An 18,992-nucleotide genomic window follows, 5' to 3' on the forward strand; every position below is an offset into this window, starting at 1 on the left:
GTGCTAATGAGCAGTTTATTTAGGTCAAGTGTGGTGGTGGACGACGCAAATTCAGGTTGCTGTTTATTAAACAAATAAGATAATGCATGTGTTATTTCTTGAGAGAGTTACTTGTTCCTCTACTTACAATTAACGAATTTTTATCGTTTGATCATATTGAAATCATTCATTCTCTTTATCATCATTTAAAAATCATATATGCCAAAAAAATAAAAATAAAACTCAATTTGGAGATCTTTTAGCCATTTATGTTCATATGCAAATAAACGGTTCATCGTAATAATGTTACTTGTTACCAAAACAGTTAATTGGTTTAACACATATATATTAAATGATCTCCAAATTAAGTGATTTTTTTTGTAAATATGTTATTTATATGATAATAGAAATAATGAAAAGTTCCAATTATGATGTTCGGAAAATAAAAGTTCGTTAATTGTAAGTAAAAGACAGAAAGATAAACCAAACACATAAATAGAAAATAAATAAATTGGAAAGACAAAAGACTGAAGTTTCTGATGTATTCCTTTCGGAGGTGGATTGTCTGCCCTTCCATTTTCATACTTTTCATATGCCCTCTTGTTTATGTGGTCACAGTTAAGTCAGTTAATATTCTATTTTCTTATTAATTTTTATTTTATTATCTTTATAAAAAATAAATATAAAATGTTGACGTAGTTTAACCGTGGTTACAGATCACAGAAGGGCATGGGAAGACTATAAAAATGGGAGGGTAGACAATTCATCTCCATTCCTTTCTTACGATTTGACAGAAGTGACAAAAGTAACAAAACAATGTTGAACTGAATTGACCAGTGGCCAGCCACTCATATCCGAACAGCTGTCAAGGACACGTGTTCTTTTTGTCCGTGTGCACTGTGCTCCGTGGACCATCAGTATCACTGCCCAATCAAGTTTCACCGATTCCTACGCCTTTCTTCCTCTTTCCACACCCAATTTTGCCTCCCCACAAATTGACACTCAAATATTGCAGCATAGGGATACTAATCTCAATATATTTGAGGTTTGTTTTATTCAGTTTATGAGTTCGATAATTAATTATTGTTACTAATTTTGATAGATAGTTTGATTAATATTGACTCTATTATTTTGAAAATAAATTAAATCTCAGCTGTTGAAATTTTTTTATCAACATGTACTTTTTTTAAAAAGTACGATGACATTTCATTACTCTAACTAGTTTAATTTAAAAACAAAATGAGTCTTAACAAATTTCTTAGTTCATTGATGTAACTGTAAATCATAATTAACATAGCCCGATACAATGCTTTAGCAAACTGGTTGTTCGATACTTAATTATTATGATTGATCCTAACAAACAGTTTAATCTGTTCGTCTTCATTGGTTCATCCTAAGGTACTTTCTATGAAAATGACAACTCTCAATTATTCTAATTAAGGATAAAATGAGTTCAACGAATTTACTTACTTCGCAGATATAATTATAAAGGGAAACATAACAGAGGCTGACACACTACTCTGTCAAAACTAGTTTGATCCACATACATTAGTTCCCATTAAATTCATGCTTTAATTATACGTCCTCTTAATTTCTTAAAACTAAAGATTTCAACCGTCAACGTTCGTATACATTTTAGTAAGAATATGAATTATGAGCATAATCCAACCAAAACATACTCGTCGATAAAAAAGACATTCATGATCATGGTCACGCTTCTAATTAAATTTTAATCGTATCCAACGCAATCCATTTCTTTTGGGTTGTATACGACAAGTAATATGGTATGCGAGGTCTTTAAATGCAAATCCAGAACAACTTTTACAACAAACTCAACTTATCATTTGTGTATGTATACATCAATCTTAATTTCCTCTTATTACAAAGAACATATTAAAAACTTGCTTATTTAAGCATTTGTGTACACATTTAAGTAATCATCATCATTTTCCATTGTAATTAGTGTTAATCACGTACGATATAACGTATAATGGCATAAGTTTAATTTACAAAGTATCAAACTTTCGATATCTGAACATACGATTCTCTCTTTTTGTATGGTACATAAAATTAACTTTTGCTTCTTTATCTTTCTTTTTCCTTTTCATTTTCTTTTCTTTTTCCTTTTCATTTTCTTTGGTGCTAACCGCTAAGGAGACTCAAAATCCAAAAAAACCTTCAAACCCTATAAATGTCTTCGATAAAAATAACTTAGCCTATTTTACTAGATGATGAAATGAAAATTCAATTTAGATGATGAAAGGGAAACTCAATTTCAATATTAAACTCTCATGTAACGAGAATACCATTATGGTAGTACCACAATTCAATTATACATTATTATGTAAAAAAGTTAAAACACATAAAAGTTAGATTGTTTTAAAATACTGTCACAACATTGTGATTATAGGTAAGTTTGTTCACTTCTAAAAAACTCATTGCATTCATTTCTTCTGTGTGAAAATACATGTATTTGGTAAGTTACCGAACTAACTCAATAGACAAAAAATTCAGCATTCGAAATTTTTTCTTCTTAAAAAAAGAAAAAGAAAATGATGATTCTTCCAATATATCCTAGACTTATATACTACACATGCATGGATTTGGAAAACCAGAAGTTCCACTAGGTTTGTGAAAGTAAACAAATCGTCACAAAATAAAGTCTGCATGCCTCGAGAGATTTTTTAATGTGTCCAGAATACAAGCACATACGTCATATGTATTATACAAATACAGAAACAATTCAAAACAATTCTTTTTTTATTTATATAATAACATATGACATATCATCCCGTATTCTTCGCACATTAAAAAATCTTTCGCATTTAACGAGTCTCCAACGATTTGATATACAGCATATCGTATAGGCGGACAACCAAAGTCGACGTTGCGCCTTGACTTTTAACTGTTAAAATCCCACCAACCATAACAGCGGTTGTGACCACAAAATCCCCACCACGTGTGTGTTTTTCTGGTGTTTCCTTAAACCAAAAATGTAAAAATTAAATTAAAATAAAAATTGCAAAATTAGAAAATTCAATGGGGTAATTTTTGGAATTTGCGCAAAATTTGACATCGTTTTCGAGACAAGGTTTTCACTTTGACGATGAAAAGTCTGTCGGGCAACCGTACTTTTCATATTTGATACAAAGGAGTCCTTATAATTTGGTTTTCAAAAAGTGCCCTAACTTATTCAAAATTTTCATGATATAGTCCCTTTGATCTAGACAGCTGCATGAGCTGGTCCCATCCCATGCCCCCTCGACCTTCTAGTTGGAGAGATTTTTCAGTGTGATCGGTACATGGAGTGGTACTTCACGTGTTATTATACAAATTATGGGATATGTGTGCTAAAATTTAATAACTTAAAAAATAAAATTTCCCACCACTCCTATTAAAACACATGGTGTATCATTTGTGTTCCTATCACAGCTAAAAATTTCTCCTACTAGGTGATAGGCTGATTAGAATGTGGGATTAGATGACGACACGTGAGTTGCAGCTATTTAATAACAAGAGTAAATTGGAGCATTGGTTCCTCAACTTATCAAAATGTGTAGTTATGGTCTCTTTCCTCAACTTCGTCAGAATTTTGTCAAAATAAGTTATGTTGAAAGGACTATTGCTACAGTTGAGGTCCCTCAACTCATCAAAAGGTGTAGATATGATTTTTTTCGTCAATTTCGTCAGAATTTTGTCAAAATGAGTCATGTTGGAAGGACCATTGCTACAATTGGGTTAAAGTTAAAGGACCATTGCTACAATTGGGTTAAAGTTAAAGGATCATTGCTCCAATTGGGTTAAAGTTAATGGACCATTTCTCTAGTTGAATTAAAGTTGAGGGACCAATGGTAATGAATTTTTAGTTGAAGAACCATAGCTGCACATTTTGATGAGTTGAGGGACCAATGGTAATGAATTTTTAGTTGAGGGCCCATTGCTCTAATTGAGTTAAAATTGAGGAACCATGGCTATAATTTACTCTAATAACAATGTAAAATTTAGAAATAGTAATTTCACTCATAATTCTGGTAAAAATATGACGTTGTTTATGTCAAGTCATTAAAAATAAAGCGTTTTGCGAGCATAAACTATTGACAGTTGTTGGGAGTGAAAGGATGTGTTTATAGATGTTGTTGAGAGAAAAGACATGTCGACAGCCGTTGAGTTTTGTCGATAAAGCTTGCTGACAATTGCTGATTGCTGCAAGCGAAGCATTTTGTTGAGCACCCTAGGGTTGTACAGTAGCGATCCATTAGCACCGACTGAGTCATTCTTATGCTTTTTATCCATCATCCACGGGGTCTTCTATCATCGTTGTCCATTTGTTTGTTCACTCACGAGACAAAGGACATGATGAGTGGACTTGAACATTAAATTTTGAGAAAAATGTAAGTTATTGACATGATTAACGAACATGAACTAGTAAAAAGGAGCTAATTGTCCCAAGATCTTTGTCTTTGCAAGGTGTTCTAAATCACCCTTCACACTTAAGGGGCAATAATATGTTTGAACTTTATTATGTGATAGAATAATTGAAAAATGAGATTATTCTTTTCAATTATTCAAGAATAATCATTGAATAAGAGGGGAGAAACATTATCGCCTTTTTGATAGTTCAATAACTAAATCAGCCATTATCGTCTTTTTACTTTTGAGGGTGAAAAAAATAAGAGGGGAGAAACATTAAAACAGGGGCAAGACGTAAAAACACTGTGGTTAGAACAATGTTCTCCTTGGGTTTTAGTATATATAAAGTGTTATTGGCACTCCAAAAATCTCATTCTACACTCTTCACAAGTGTATTTTTCTTTCCAAATATAGAAAGTTTGAAGTGTAGAATGAGATTTTTGGAGTGCTAATAACAATTCTTTGTCTCAAATCTCAACATGGTTTTAGCTTATCCTCTAACCATAAATATTAACATTGCATTTGTGTAAGTGTGTTGACCCTAGAAACTACCAAGCCTATGTGGCGCGTAGGCCGAGTAACTAATGACCTAACTGCATCATTCGGTTGATGCGGGGCGTGCCAACTCGTCGGCTGAGCTCAGCTGAGGAGTAAAATTTGTTGATGTTGCGTTGAACGCGCTACTGACTTCTTGATCTTGCAACTACGACCGAGGAAGAAACACATCTCGGCCTTCGGGCTCTTGAGCCTAAAGACAAGGCTGTTAGTTCTGCGAAGTTCACGAATCGTCGGCGCCGGGTTCGATCACGGTGATTATATTCGTAAGAGTATAAGCACGTCGAATTGGCTCTAAATTATACGGACATAGGTACTCAAAAGAGATGTATGTCTTGATGGTAAATGTGGTTCGGTCGTTAGAATGCCTAACTCTGAAACTCAATTGTGAGTATCCAATCATAAAATCACTCAACGTTCAATGTGCCAAATGTAGTAACTTGTAACAACTTACTTCGCTGAGAAGGCTAATAAGATGACCTCTGCCAATAAGGATTCGAAAGCCCTTCTCGACTGAGACTTGGATAGGTAACCTGTCGGGCTCGACGCAATGCTGTTTATCCAAATTGGTTGATTCTACAGCAACAGTGATGTTTATCCAAACTGAAGATGTCACTGGTTGCTTTCATAGTGCTATTTATCCAAACTGAAGGTGTGTTGGCGGAAAAAAAAAAAAAAAATCTCAAGATGTTTGAGAGGTTTGTGCAGGGCAGTTTGTGTTGTTGAATTGGATAGGGTTTGAATGATCCAGCCTCTCCTATTTATAGCAACCAATCTCATCTTGGCCGAATCATAACTATATGGATTATGATTCCTCATCCTAGTCCAACCAGGGCTCGCCCAATCCTACTCCTATTAGGACTTTGAACCAAACTCTCTATCCGGCTACCTTCACTTCTCAAATCTCAGCGTCCTCACTCCATTGAGACTCCTTATCGTACTAGGACTTCGACCCATCCCCTCTTATCCAAATCACTCATTCTTGCAATAGGACTCGATCGCCCTAACTGAGCGGCTTACGACCGCTAGACAGCCCATAGTACGTTAGGAAAAGCTTTGGGCCGAACATAAACCTATGCCCGGCCCAATAATATTATTTAAGGCCCAAACAAAGTCAAATATTAATCTTGTTAACTAAGTAAAAATTAAGTATTGTTAAACGAACTTGTCATTCATGATCGGTTACGATTATCTCCGTATCGTTATTCTTAAATATGGTTATTTGTCAAGTTAGGTAATTTATGATATCTATTCAATCAATTATGTGTAAAATTGTTAATAGATAAAAACATTTGAAAAAAGTTGTAAAGACTTTTTTACATATAAGAGTCATTAAAACAAAATCTGGCAAATTTTTCAATGAATAGAACAATGGAGAAAAAAAGGTCAACAAATCTCATTGATCGTAATCATTAGTATTTCATCAGCAATGTATAAGCGATCACAAAAAGTCATCGCAATAGATCATGACTACATTAAGTAATCGTTGATAGACGAGACCACATTACTTATTGTTCAAAGACGAAGACCAATCTAACCATCACAACAACGCTTCCACAACACCCCCAAAACGAAGCAAAAACACAACTACACTACTCTGAAAAAGAAACCGCTGCTCAGCTCCTCTGATCCTCACAGTGAAGACCAATGACACTCATGCCAAAGACACCTGCAACTTCACCACCTCTCATGCCAAGGCCAACTCTTACCGTTGGCCGCGTATGAATCTGCGGGCTGCCGATCATCGCATGCCGATGGCCGCGTATCGTCAGACAAACATCACCAAAAGGGAAAAACCAGGTTATCCAAATCAGCAAATTACCTACCGTATTTTGACCGCAGCCCAGGGTCGGGTCCAAACCTAGTCAGATCTGCAGGTTCGGGTACACCAAGAGGCAGCCTAACAAAAACAGAAAAACAACAAAAGCAAACTTCCAACGAGTTTATCTAGTTAAACAGAAAATACGTATTAAAACGCGGGCCCCGCCATCAGCGGCTCTCGCGTGCCGCATCGGGCACTGCACACGTGGCATTTTGCGAATTCTGAGATGCACCACGTCACTTAAACAAAACTGTGAGCGATGAGGACAGATTTTTCAATATTATCGGAACATGGATTATACAATACATGTTATTACGTAAATAATGAAATATGTGTGCTAAAAATTAATAACTTAAAAAACAAAGTTTTCCATTATTTATATAAAAACACATTATATACCACCTGTATCCTGATCACAATAAAAATTTTCTACGAGAGTTGGTAAATTTAACCCCCGGGTCCACCCCTCCCCTTCCTGTGGTCCCCACGCTCCCGGTATTTTTCTCTCTGTAGGACTTACATCACTCTGCGCCTTTCACTCTTTCTCTCTCTAGAAAACCTGTTTCTGATTTCTCTATAAAACCACCGCCCTGCATCTCCTCGTAGAAACCCAAAAGCTGAAAGGGCCACCCATTTCCCTGGTTGCGCTGCCTCCCTCTCTCAGTTTTCTCTCACTATTTTCCGGGAAAATCACTTTCTCGCTTACTTTCTGGGAAAATCGACACCAGGAAGTAGCAGGGCATAGAAAACACCGTCGAATTTGTTGACCTTTTCTCCCCTTCCCTCTTCCAGTCTTTCTCCTCCCCAGTCTTGAAACGGTGTCGTCTTCAGATCTCAGAGGAAAACCTCAGTCTCTCTTTTACTCTGGATCTAAATCCTGTGTTAGTCTCCTAATCAAACTCTCGAATACGGGATTAAGATTCCTTAAACGACTCAGATTCTAAGCACATATTTGACAAAGTCATTATATATATTTCTATATAATCATTGTTATATACTCGCTCAAATAATCGGAATCCAATCCGATTCTATTTCTGAATAATGTTGGCGAGCACTGGCGGTTCCGTCGTTCAGCTCCGAACCAAACCGTCGCTCATGCCTTCCTGCTCTGCTCCCCGGAAATCTAGCAAGGCTCTCCCGAAGAAGTTCTTCGGGACCAGATTGAGGGCATCCGGATCCGAGAGGCTCCATTTGTGGCGCTCCGATGGTCCCTGTCGCTCGCCGAAGCTCCGAGTCGTCGTACGCAACGTGCTCTCCGCCGTTCCAGAGAAGCGCCTAGGGCTATACGACCCGTCGTTCGATAAGGACTCGTGTGGTGTCGGCTTCGTCGCCGAATTGTCCGGCGAAGGCAGCCGCAAAACGGTACGCCGTTGTGTTCGTTTATTCTCGTAAGAATTGAAAATTGCTAGAACGCGCGTTTTGGTGTCGTTTTATTGATTTTTTGTGGCTTTTTTTTTAAGATTGCGGATGCAATTGAAATGCTGGTGCGGATGGCGCACAGAGGAGCGTGTGGGTGTGAAACGAATACCGGTGATGGAGCTGGGATTCTCGTCGGTGTTCCTCACGACTTCTACAAGGAGGTGGGGATTACCTGTAATTTTTTGGAATTTTTATTTATTTATTATTTACTTTTTGTATTAATTTTGGCGGGTTCTAATGAGATTAAATATTTGATGTTGGTTAGTCGGTTGATCATGTGCTCGTAACTGTATACAAATTTTCTTATAGTTTGGAATAGAATATCGCTTTGTAAAGTAACGTCTTCTTTATAAATCATGTCCTCTTTCGGAACAAAGCTTGGCTGCTTAAAAAAAACAGGAGCTCTGCTCTCACCCAATAATAACTTGACAAGTGTCCGAAAAATTTGAAAAATTAAAACTTGAACAAACAATTTGGACACTTGTCAAGATGTTATTGAGTGAGAGCGGGAGCTCTTGCATTTTTTTAAGCAGCCAAGTTTTGTTCTTTCTCAAATTTCTGGTTCTGTTCAGATTTTAATTTTAATTTGTTTTTGTTTTCATATATTTGATGTGCTTGGTAATTTTCTGTGAAAAAGGTAATTTTTTAAGCTAATCAGTAAAAACAAAAAAAACTTAACTGTTACCAAGTTCTGCATACTCAGCACTGATAATTACTGGGTTGCTGTTTTTCAGGTAACCAAAGATGCCGGGTTTGATCTTCCACCGGCAGGGGAGTACGCTGTTGGAATGTTCTTCTTGCCCACATCTGAGAGCCGAAGAGAAGAAAGCAAAAGAGTATTTGCAAAGGTAATCTTATGATTCCGTTGACGCACGTCAATTTGAGCTTTACCACTTTTGTTGAACTCAGTACATTTGTTATAGTTGCTTAGCCAAATGTACTAATGAAAAGGGAATAATTTCGTATAATTTCTTATTGGACGGTACGCACTTGTCCTGCAGAATGCTTAACTTGTTTGTGTCATTTTGTTCTTGCATGCCCATGTGTTGTTAGGTCGACCTTTTTAGCGTAATAGTGTTAATTACTATCTCTAATCGTGACATTCATTTCTTGTCCGATGGCATTTATGTGAATATTGTTCATATGTTTTCAGGTTGCAGAGTCCCTTGGACACACTGTTCTGGGGTGGCGATCTGTTCCAACAGATAACTCAGACTTGGGGAATTCTGCTTTGCAGACTGAACCTGTTATTGAGCAAGTGTTCCTTACTGCGACCCCAAAGTCAAAACTTGACATCGAACGTCAGGTATTTTTAACCATGTTGTAAATCAACCATTTGAGGTCTATGTGGAGTTATTTTAGATACAAAAAAACGAGTAGTTTAATTTTGTATTTACCTAATAGTATGATTCTGTTTTGCACTTCCTTCCTTCCAGATGTACATACTAAGAAGGCTGTCAATGGTTGCTATCCAAGCTGCATTAAACCTTGAACATTGTGGTGCTAAAGACTTTTATATATGTTCGCTGTCATCAAGGTTTGTTCTTTAGATATCTAGCATGTTTTCTTTTTCACAAAGTTTTATAATTTATGCGATCATTTATTTCATTCTGTTTCTTGATTTTATGTAGGACTGTTGTTTACAAAGGTCAGCTGAAGCCCGTTCAGCTGAAGGGTTATTATTATGCAGATCTAGGCAATGAAAGGTTTACGAGCTACATGGCCCTGGTAAATGTTTTATCCATTCACTTGTTTTGTTTCTCCACTAACTCCATGCTCCACAAACAGCGTGGGAACAACCAGTAACTGAAGAGGTGCAAGGTTGAGGAATGACTTCTGAGGCATTGAGGTTTGAATGATCTCTTAAGTTCTTCCACTCCCTTGATTACTAATTGAAATTGGATGCTGGATTGGATGCATTGGGTGAGTTGGTAAGAAACCTCATTATCAAGTAAATCATGTTTGCAGAAACTTGGTGCAGTGCTCTGTATGATCAGTTGTTGAGGATGAAAAGTACGAATGAGTGGTGAACGGAAATAGTGTTTGGTTGAAGTATAGTTTAGGATTTTAAACTGTACTTGCTGCAGTATGGTTTTTACTGGAGCTGCCTGAAGGCGATTTTGTGTGTGGTTTTTAGCATCGGGTTTCCATATTATGAATAAAGAAAATGGAATTGTACATGATAATGTTTGTTCTTTTGATTATTTGTGCAGGTACACTCTCGATTCTCAACAAATACCTTTCCCAGCTGGGATCGTGCTCAGCCTATGCGTGTCATTGGCCACAATGGTGAAATCAACACCCTCAGAGGAAATGTTAACTGGTATGTTTTTTTAGCTGAAAGTGGTTTTGTACCATACTTTGCTGCTCATTCATTTGATGACTTGTGTACCTCGTGCCCTTGTCAATATTGGATGTTGTAATTGCCTGATGTTCTTGTAAAATGTACTCAGGATGAAGGCACGTGAGGGACTGCTGAAGTGTAAGGAACTTGGTCTATCAAAAAACGATTTAAAAAAACTGTTACCCATTGTGGACGCCAATTCTTCGGATTCAGGTGAGTTTATAAAATTTGAGTTAGCATGCGCATGCACCTCTGTATTAATTTTAAATACAAGGATAAATCAGTATATGCTTTCTCACTAAATGGAAAATTACAAGAGCGTAATAGGTTATTTGTCCCTTTTTTTTAGTGTCTGATTGTACAAGCGCTGTTCCTTTATGCAGGAGCTTTTGATGGTGTCCTTGAGCTTCTGGTTCAAGCTGGAAGAAGCCTTCCTGAAGCTATCATGATGATGATTCCTGAAGCATGGCAAAATGATAAGAACATGGACCTGGATAGGAAAGCCCTGTATGAGTATTTCTCATCTCTCATGGAGCCATGGGATGGGCCAGCTCTCATATCATGTAATTATGCTCCAAATAGTTTTGGACTCGGTAATACATTTACATCAGTACTATTTTTGTGTACTTTCGTGCTAACAAATAATTGTTTCAGTTACTGATGGCCGCTATTTGGGAGCTACACTGGATCGTAATGGACTCCGACCTGGTCGATTTTACATCACTCACAGCGGACGGGTTATTATGGCCAGTGAAGTTGGCGTAGTAGACATTCCACCGGAAGATGTCAGCAGGAAAGGAAGACTTAACCCTGGAATGATGCTTTTGGTGGACTTTGAGAACCACGTTGTGGTGGATGATGAAGCGTTGAAGCATCAATATTCCTTGGCAAGGCCGTATGGGGAGTGGCTTCAAAGGCAAAAGATTGAGCTCAAGGACATTGTAGATTCTGTTCATGAATCTGACAGGGTCCCTCCGTCCATAGCGGGAGTTATTCCTGTAAGTTGACTTAACTATATACGCAAGTTGCCTTTGTTGTTTTTTTCTTCGATTTTGTGTTGTGGTTGATTCCGATTTTTATATATCATTTGTCTTCTAGGCTTCTACTAATGATGAAACCATGGAAAACATGGGAATCCATGGTTTATTGGCACCGCTGAAAGCTTTTGGGTATGTGGTTCTTCCTTGTCTTACCTATGTTATATCCTTTTTGATTTTCATGTAACTGAAATATATACACTGTACAGTTATACAGTTGAATCCTTGGAAATGTTGTTGCTTCCCATGGCAAAAGATGGCGTAGAGGCTCTTGGGTCGATGGGAAATGATACCCCATTGGCTGTTATGTCTAAGAGAGAAAAGCTTACCTTTGAGTATTTCAAGCAAATGTTTGCTCAAGTAACAAACCCTCCAATTGACCCCATTCGAGAGAAGGTAGTCACTTCTATGGAATGCATGATTGGTCCAGAGGGTGATTTGACAGAAACCACCGAAGAACAATGTCATCGTCTCTCACTCAAAGGTCCTCTTTTAACCATTGGTGAAATGGAAGCAATCAAGAAAATGAACTATAGAGGTTGGCGCTGTAAAGTTCTTGATATAACTTATTCCAAGGAACGTGGTAGGGAAGGCTTGGAGGAAACCTTGGACAGGATTTGTTCTGAAGCACATGAAGCAATAAAGAAGGGATATACCACTCTTGTTCTTTCAGACAGAGGTATGGCCTGTTTATTTATTTTACCATTGAGTTTGAAATATTAAGTACTTAATTGAAAACTATGTTTTACTTGTCGCTGTTTCAATGTGTAGCCTTCTCCCCAAAGCGCGTTGCAGTAAGCTCCCTCTTGGCTGTTGGTGCTGTTCATCAACATCTAGTTAAAAACCTTGAACGCACACAAGTGGGGTTGATAATTGAATCTGCTGAGCCACGTGAAGTTCACCATTTCTGTACACTGGTTGGTTTTGGTGCAGATGCTATCTGCCCTTACTTGGCTATAGAGGCCATTTGGAGGCTGCAGGTGGACGGAAAGATTCCACCAATAGCTAATGGTGCAATATACTCCAAAGATGAACTAGTTAAAAAGTACTTCAAAGCAAGCACATATGGAATGATGAAGGTTCTTGCCAAGATGGGGATTTCTACTTTGGCTTCTTACAAGGGTGCACAGATTTTTGAAGCTTTGGGTCTTTCATCTGAAGTAATTGAGAGGTGCTTTGCAGGAACCCCTAGTAGAGTTGAGGGTGCAACATTTGAGATGCTAGCTCGCGATGAACTTGATATGCACGAATTGGCATTTCCCTCTCGAAGCTATCCTCCAGGAAGTGCAGAAGCTGTAGCGCTACCAAATCCTGGGGATTACCATTGGAGAAAAGGTGGTGAGGTACACCTAAACGATCCTGTTGCTATAGCAAAACTTCAAGAGGCTGCCAGAACTAACAGTGTTGCTGCATATAAAGAATACTCCAAGCTCATTCATGAATTAAATAAAGCCTGCAATCTCCGGGGTCTTTTGAGATTTAAAAACACAGAGCAGCAGATTCACTTGGATGAAGTGGAACCTGCTAGCGAGATTGTTAAACGGTTCTGTACGGGTGCTATGAGTTATGGATCAATATCATTGGAGGCGCATGGTACACTGGCCATTGCTATGAACAGAATTGGAGGAAAGTCGAATACAGGTTTGTTTTTCAAATCTTTACTTGGATTTTTTCTAGTACATCAACTATTGCTTTTTTATATTGCTAATGATTTTTTTATTCCTTCCAAAAGGTGAGGGAGGTGAGCAGCCATCTCGTATGGAGCCTCTTCCAGATGGTTCAAGGAATCCAAAGAGGAGTGCAATTAAGCAGGTTGCCAGTGGGAGATTTGGAGTTTCAAGTTACTATCTGACGAATGCTGATGAACTGCAGATAAAAATGGCTCAGGTATCTTTACACTGGACCTTGGATTTTTCTTCTATTTTCCCCGATGTTCCTACATTAAATGTTTCTTGGAGTTGAACATAAACTGAACTTATTTGTCTTGCCAGGGTGCCAAGCCTGGTGAAGGAGGTGAGCTTCCTGGACACAAGGTTATTGGAGACATTGCTGTCACCAGGAATTCTACTGCAGGTGTGGGTCTTATCAGTCCACCTCCCCATCATGATATCTACTCGATTGAAGACCTTGCCCAATTAATTCATGATCTTAAGGTATGTTCTGTTTTTGTAATGGATCCTATAAACTGCTCTATGCCCCTGCTGTCCTCTTTAACTCCCTTTAAATGGATGAATGATTTTGCATCTACTGCTTGTGGAGCAATGCATGGTTAATTTGGATGTTGATTCTGTTCTATTGATATGCAGAATGCTAACCCAGCAGCTCGAATTAGTGTCAAGTTGGTATCGGAAGTAGGTGTGGGAGTAGTTGCTAGTGGAGTTGTGAAGGGGCATGCTGATCATGTTTTGATCTCTGGACACGATGGAGGGACGGGGGCCTCTAGATGGACAGGAATTAAGAATGCAGGGCTTCCATGGGAACTTGGTTTGGCTGAGACTCATCAAACCTTGGTTTCTAATGATCTTCGTGGCCGCACAACTCTCCAGACTGATGGCCAACTAAAAACTGGAAGAGATGTTGCCATAGCTACACTTCTTGGTGCGGAAGAGTTTGGCTTCAGTACTGCACCTCTCATAACCCTTGGCTGCATTATGATGCGGAAGTGCCACAAGAACACATGTCCTGTTGGTATTGCAACTCAAGATCCAGTACTTCGTGAGAAGTTTGCTGGAGAACCTGAACATGTTATTAATTTTTTCTTTATGATAGCTGAGGAACTCAGAGAGATAATGGCACAGCTTGGTTTCCGTACTATAAATGAGATGGTTGGTCGTTCAGATATGCTTGAAGTTGATAGAGAAGTGACTAAAAACAATGAGAAGCTTGACAATATTGATCTATCTTTGTTACTTCGACCTGCAGCAGACCTTCGGCCTGGAGCTGCACAATATTGTGTTGAGAAACAAGACCATGGCTTGGATATGGCTCTTGATCACAAGCTAATTTCTATGTCTAAAGCTGCTTTGGAAAAAGCTCTTCCTGTATATTTTGAGACACCAATTTGCAATGTGAACCGTGCTGTTGGTACAATGCTTAGCCACGAGGTGACAAAACGTTACAACAGGGCTGGGCTTCCTGCTGACACCATTCATATCAAATTTAGTGGAAGTGGAGGACAGAGTCTTGGAGCATTTTTGTGCTCTGGAGTTATGCTTGAGCTTGAGGGTGACAGTAATGATTATGTTGGTAAAGGTTTGTCTGGTGGAAAGATTGTAGTTTATCCTCCCAAGGGAAGCAGGTTTGACCCAAAAGAAAATATTGTCATCGGTAATGTAGCTTTATATGGTGCCACTAGTGGTGAGGCATACTTCAATGGAATGGCAGCAGAGAGATTTTGTGTTCGCAATTCAGGGGCTAAGGCAGTTGTCGAGGGTGTTGGTGATCATGGCTGTGAATACATGACAGGTGGCACTGTTGTTGTGCTCGGGAAAACTGGCAGGAACTTTGCTGCTGGTATGAGTGGTGGTATTGCCTATGTTTATGATGTGGATGGACAATTTCGGTCTCGATGTAATCCTGAGCTTGTAGATCTTGATACACTTGAAGAAGAAGATATTCTGACTCTTCAAATGATGATACAACAACATCAACGTCACACAAAAAGCCTGCTGGCCGTTCAAGTACTGGCTGATTTTGAAAATATTCTGCCTAAGTTTATCAAGGTTATCCCAAGAGAGTACAAGCGAGTTCTTGCAGATATGAAAGAGGAAACCAAACAGGTTATAGACCACAAGGAAGATGAGCCAGAGCTTGAAGAGAAAGGTGCTTTTGAAGAACTTAAGAAGTTGGCGGCTGCATCTTTAAATGGGAAATCCAATCAGGTAATTGAATTATTTACCCTTATATATAAGCATGAGTTCGCTTTCTCTTTGACACACACACTCTCTCTCTCTCTCCCCGTTTTGTTAGACGAACAAAAGAATTTTTGTTTTGTGGGAATCTCCCTTCTGATTTGTTTTCATGAGTATAATGTCAGTATATGTGGAACATACATTCTCTGATCTTCATAGTATTCACATTGGTTTCATTTTGTCTGAAAGTGTTCATATCATTACAAGCGTAATTGGTTTAAAGTTTTTATACAGAAATATGATTATTTTGAATTTACGTCCTGGTAATCTCTATGGATTCTTTAATCTTAAAAGGTTCTTATATGAGAGGTGAATTTTGCAGAAGGTAGAAGATGCTGAAGCATTGAAAAGGCCTTCTCAGGTCACTGATGCTATTAAACATCGTGGTTTTATTTATTATGAGCGTGAGGGCGTTCAATATAGGGATCCTAATGTTCGGATGAATGACTGGAAGGAAGTTATGGAGGAAACTAAACCTGGACCACTTGTGAAGACTCAGTCGGCCCGTTGCATGGACTGCGGGACTCCTTTCTGCCATCAGGTGAGAACTTGTACTCTTTTGTTGGCTCTGTTACCTGTTATCGAGATTCGAGAATTATCTAGTTATGGACAGACTACCTCAACCGATTACTGAATACGTTCTCTAAACTAAATTTGCAGGAGAACTCTGGATGCCCTCTTGGTAACAAAATACCAGAGTTCAATGAGTTGGTGTACCAGAATAGGTGGCGTGAAGCATTAGAGAGACTTCTCGAGACAAATAACTTCCCTGAGTTTACTGGTCGTGTTTGTCCGGCACCATGTGAAGGTTCTTGTGTTCTGGGTATTATTGAGAATCCTGTATCTATCAAAAGCATAGAATGTGCCATCATAGACAAGGCTTTTGATGAAGGTTGGATGGTGCCACGACCTCCCGTAAAGAGAACTGGGTATGGTTTTCTTCTCAGCCTAAGATTGATGCTCTGTTGTCAGAATATTATTTCGCAAATTTTCTGTGCACGAATCATTAGTTTGATATTTTCTTATAATTGCAGGAAAAGGGTTGCCATTGTAGGAAGCGGGCCAGCTGGTCTAGCTGCTGCTGATCAGCTAAACAGAATAGGCCACACAGTGACTGTGTATGAGCGTGCTGATAGAATTGGAGGGCTTATGATGTATGGAGTGCCTAATATGAAGACTGATAAAGTGGAGATAGTTCAACGGCGGGTTAACCTTATGGCTGAGGAAGGTGTCAACTTTGTGGTTAATGCTAATATTGGAAATGATCCTTTGTACTCACTTGATCGCCTTCGAGAGGAGAACAATGCCATTGTTTTAGCAGTAGGAGCAACAAAACCAAGGTAACTTACACTTGTGAAATCCTGTAGATATATAGTCTTCGTGAAGCTACGGAAGTATCTGAATATGGTAAACAGTAGTTGAGTTTATTTTCTTGTCTTGTTATGTTTTTGCAGGGACCTTCTTGTACCAGGGAGAGAGCTGTCAGGAGTACATTTTGCTATGGAATTTCTTCATGCAAACACCAAAAGCTTACTAGATAGCAATCTTGAGGATGGTAACTACATCTCTGCCAAGGGCAAGAAAGTTGTGGTAATTGGTGGAGGTGACACTGGCACTGATTGCATTGGAACATCTGTTCGCCATGGCTGCACTAACATCATAAATTTGGAGCTTCTTCCTGAGCCACCACGAAAAAGGGCTCCAGGAAACCCTTGGCCACAGGTTGGATTACTGTAAAATCTTGTCCGTGTGTTCTTACATCGCTCTTGCTTGGATTGCTGATTAACCAAGTTTTATGACATTGTAAGTGTAGTCTTACACGTCTTTTGTATTTATTTTCTTTACCTTGGATTTGCAGTGGCCTCGTGTATTCCGTGTGGATTATGGGCACCAAGAAGTTGCAGCTAAGTTTGGCAAAGATCCAAGAACTTATGAGGTGCTGACAAAGAGATTTGTGGGAGATGAGAATGGGGCCGTGAAAGGACTCGAGGTGGTGCGTGTCAAATGGGAGAAGGATGAAACTGGGCGGTTCCAATTCAAGGAAATCGAGGGATCTGAGGAGATCCTCGAGGCTGACCTCGTCCTACTCGCAATGGGGTTCCTTGGACCAGAGGCGGTTAGTAATTTGAATTCCTATCCACTAACATTCAGGCTTTCTTGGAAATTCGAATACATGTTTTGCTCACTAGGTTTTTCTGTGTCTTCTGTTCCAGACGGTAGCAGAGAAGTTGGGTTTGGAACGTGACCAACGCTCAAACTACAAGGCGGACTATGGTCGGTTCTCAACCAATGTGGATGGGGTATTTGCCGCTGGGGATTGCCGGCGCGGTCAATCCCTTGTGGTGTGGGCAATCTCAGAGGGAAGGCAAGCCGCTGCACAGGTTGACAAGTACCTCTCGAACGAAGAAGAAGACCACACCATCAGCAATGGGAGCCATCAAAATGTTGGCAAGAGGCACCAAGACCTCAGCAAGAGAAACCCAACGGGCACCAGCAAACACACAGTGATGACATAGATGGCTCCACGATCATCGAAGATTATTATTAAAGAACCAAAACAGCAGCAGCAAAAAGCACACAGAGATTAACACGTTTCGGTTTCGGATGGAGCTGCTGCCGGAAGGAGCAGCAGAAGCAGGAGCTGGTGGCTATAAAGTCAAACTAGTTTGCAGCGGGAGCTGGGTATGGGGGTTTTAGAATAAATTATAATTTGTTTATATTTTTTTACCCGGGTGTTTTTGCGTGGTTAATTATTAAAGGAATAAATGTACAGTTTTGGTTCTTTACCAATTATTTAAAAATATTATTATAAGGAAAATTATTTTGTTTAAGAGCAGAATTTGAAATTAAAGCCGAAGTAAAAACTGAATTAACGATTTAATTGTCTTTTAGGCTTTTACACCACCTTCCTACAACAAGCCCACTGAGGGATAAATTCTTACGTATGTCTGTCGAACAACGTCATTTGTTAGACACAAATAAGTGCGACACTAGTCTCACTTTTGCCTAAAGAGAATGGAAGACAAGTTTTCGTGTCTTCTAGTCCAATCAAATGGGATCTTCGTCAGATTCTCTTTATAAGAATTCTGAAAATTCTTCAATCACATTCGTTCATCGTAAATCATGCGATCAGAAATTATTGTAAATTTTTTTTATTTAAAATTAAATATATACAATATCTGATAAAAATTAACCGTACAATGCACAATAAACAAATGTAATTAAAGGATTTCTAGAATCCTCGTAAAAGATCCGGCAAGATCCTCTCTCCTTAAAATCTTGTCTTCCATTCTCTTTGTATTAAAGTAGTAACCACATGAAGTCAAGCGGAACGGGAAATGACATGATTTGACTATCGAACACAAAAGTTGTCCCTAAGTCACTTGTCTATGACACATGATGTGGTCTGGCAGGTGGGCAGAAGGATCTCCTGCATTTAAACCTAGTAAAGTTGGTATAGTGAGAGATTTTTCAATATGTCAAATATATAGTTAAATACATTAAGTCATAATACA

At 38.8% G+C, this 18,992-nt stretch overlaps 1 protein-coding gene across 1 annotated transcript; it reads left to right on the plus strand.

The window, feature by feature from the left end:
* Window positions 1–7,422: 7,422 nt before the first annotated feature.
* On the plus strand, window positions 7,423–18,286 carry LOC137735015 (glutamate synthase [NADH], amyloplastic-like). Its single transcript, XM_068474368.1, has 22 exons — window positions 7,423–8,128; window positions 8,227–8,346; window positions 8,920–9,033; window positions 9,339–9,491; window positions 9,622–9,722; window positions 9,817–9,913; window positions 10,399–10,508; window positions 10,639–10,742; window positions 10,913–11,092; window positions 11,184–11,527; window positions 11,628–11,698; window positions 11,776–12,245; window positions 12,338–13,207; window positions 13,299–13,453; window positions 13,558–13,719; window positions 13,873–15,447; window positions 15,800–16,018; window positions 16,138–16,406; window positions 16,512–16,817; window positions 16,932–17,199; window positions 17,336–17,593; window positions 17,691–18,286. Exons 1-22 carry the CDS (start codon window positions 7,808–7,810, stop codon window positions 17,991–17,993), a joined length of 6,570 nt encoding a protein of 2,189 aa, XP_068330469.1. The 5' UTR covers window positions 7,423–7,807; the 3' UTR covers window positions 17,994–18,286.
* Window positions 18,287–18,992: the final 706 nt, after the last annotated feature.

Source organism: Pyrus communis, chromosome 5, assembly GCF_963583255.1.
Source record: "Pyrus communis chromosome 5, drPyrComm1.1, whole genome shotgun sequence".
Classification (NCBI taxonomy): Eukaryota; Viridiplantae; Streptophyta; class Magnoliopsida; order Rosales; family Rosaceae; genus Pyrus; species Pyrus communis.

What these genes read in the sequence shown, in the direction of transcription:
- LOC137735015 (XM_068474368.1), top strand. Translation starts at nt 7,808, where the DNA reads ATGTTGGCGAGCACTGGCGGTTCCGTCGTTCAGCTCCGAACCAAACCG. An exon ending in TGGGCCAGCTCTCATATCAT is followed by an intron (nt 11,093 to 11,183) that starts GTAATTATGCTC and finishes TAATTGTTTCAG; the next exon opens with TTACTGATGGCCGCTATTTG. An exon ending in AATTAATTCATGATCTTAAG is followed by an intron (nt 13,720 to 13,872) that starts GTATGTTCTGTT and finishes ATTGATATGCAG; the next exon opens with AATGCTAACCCAGCAGCTCG.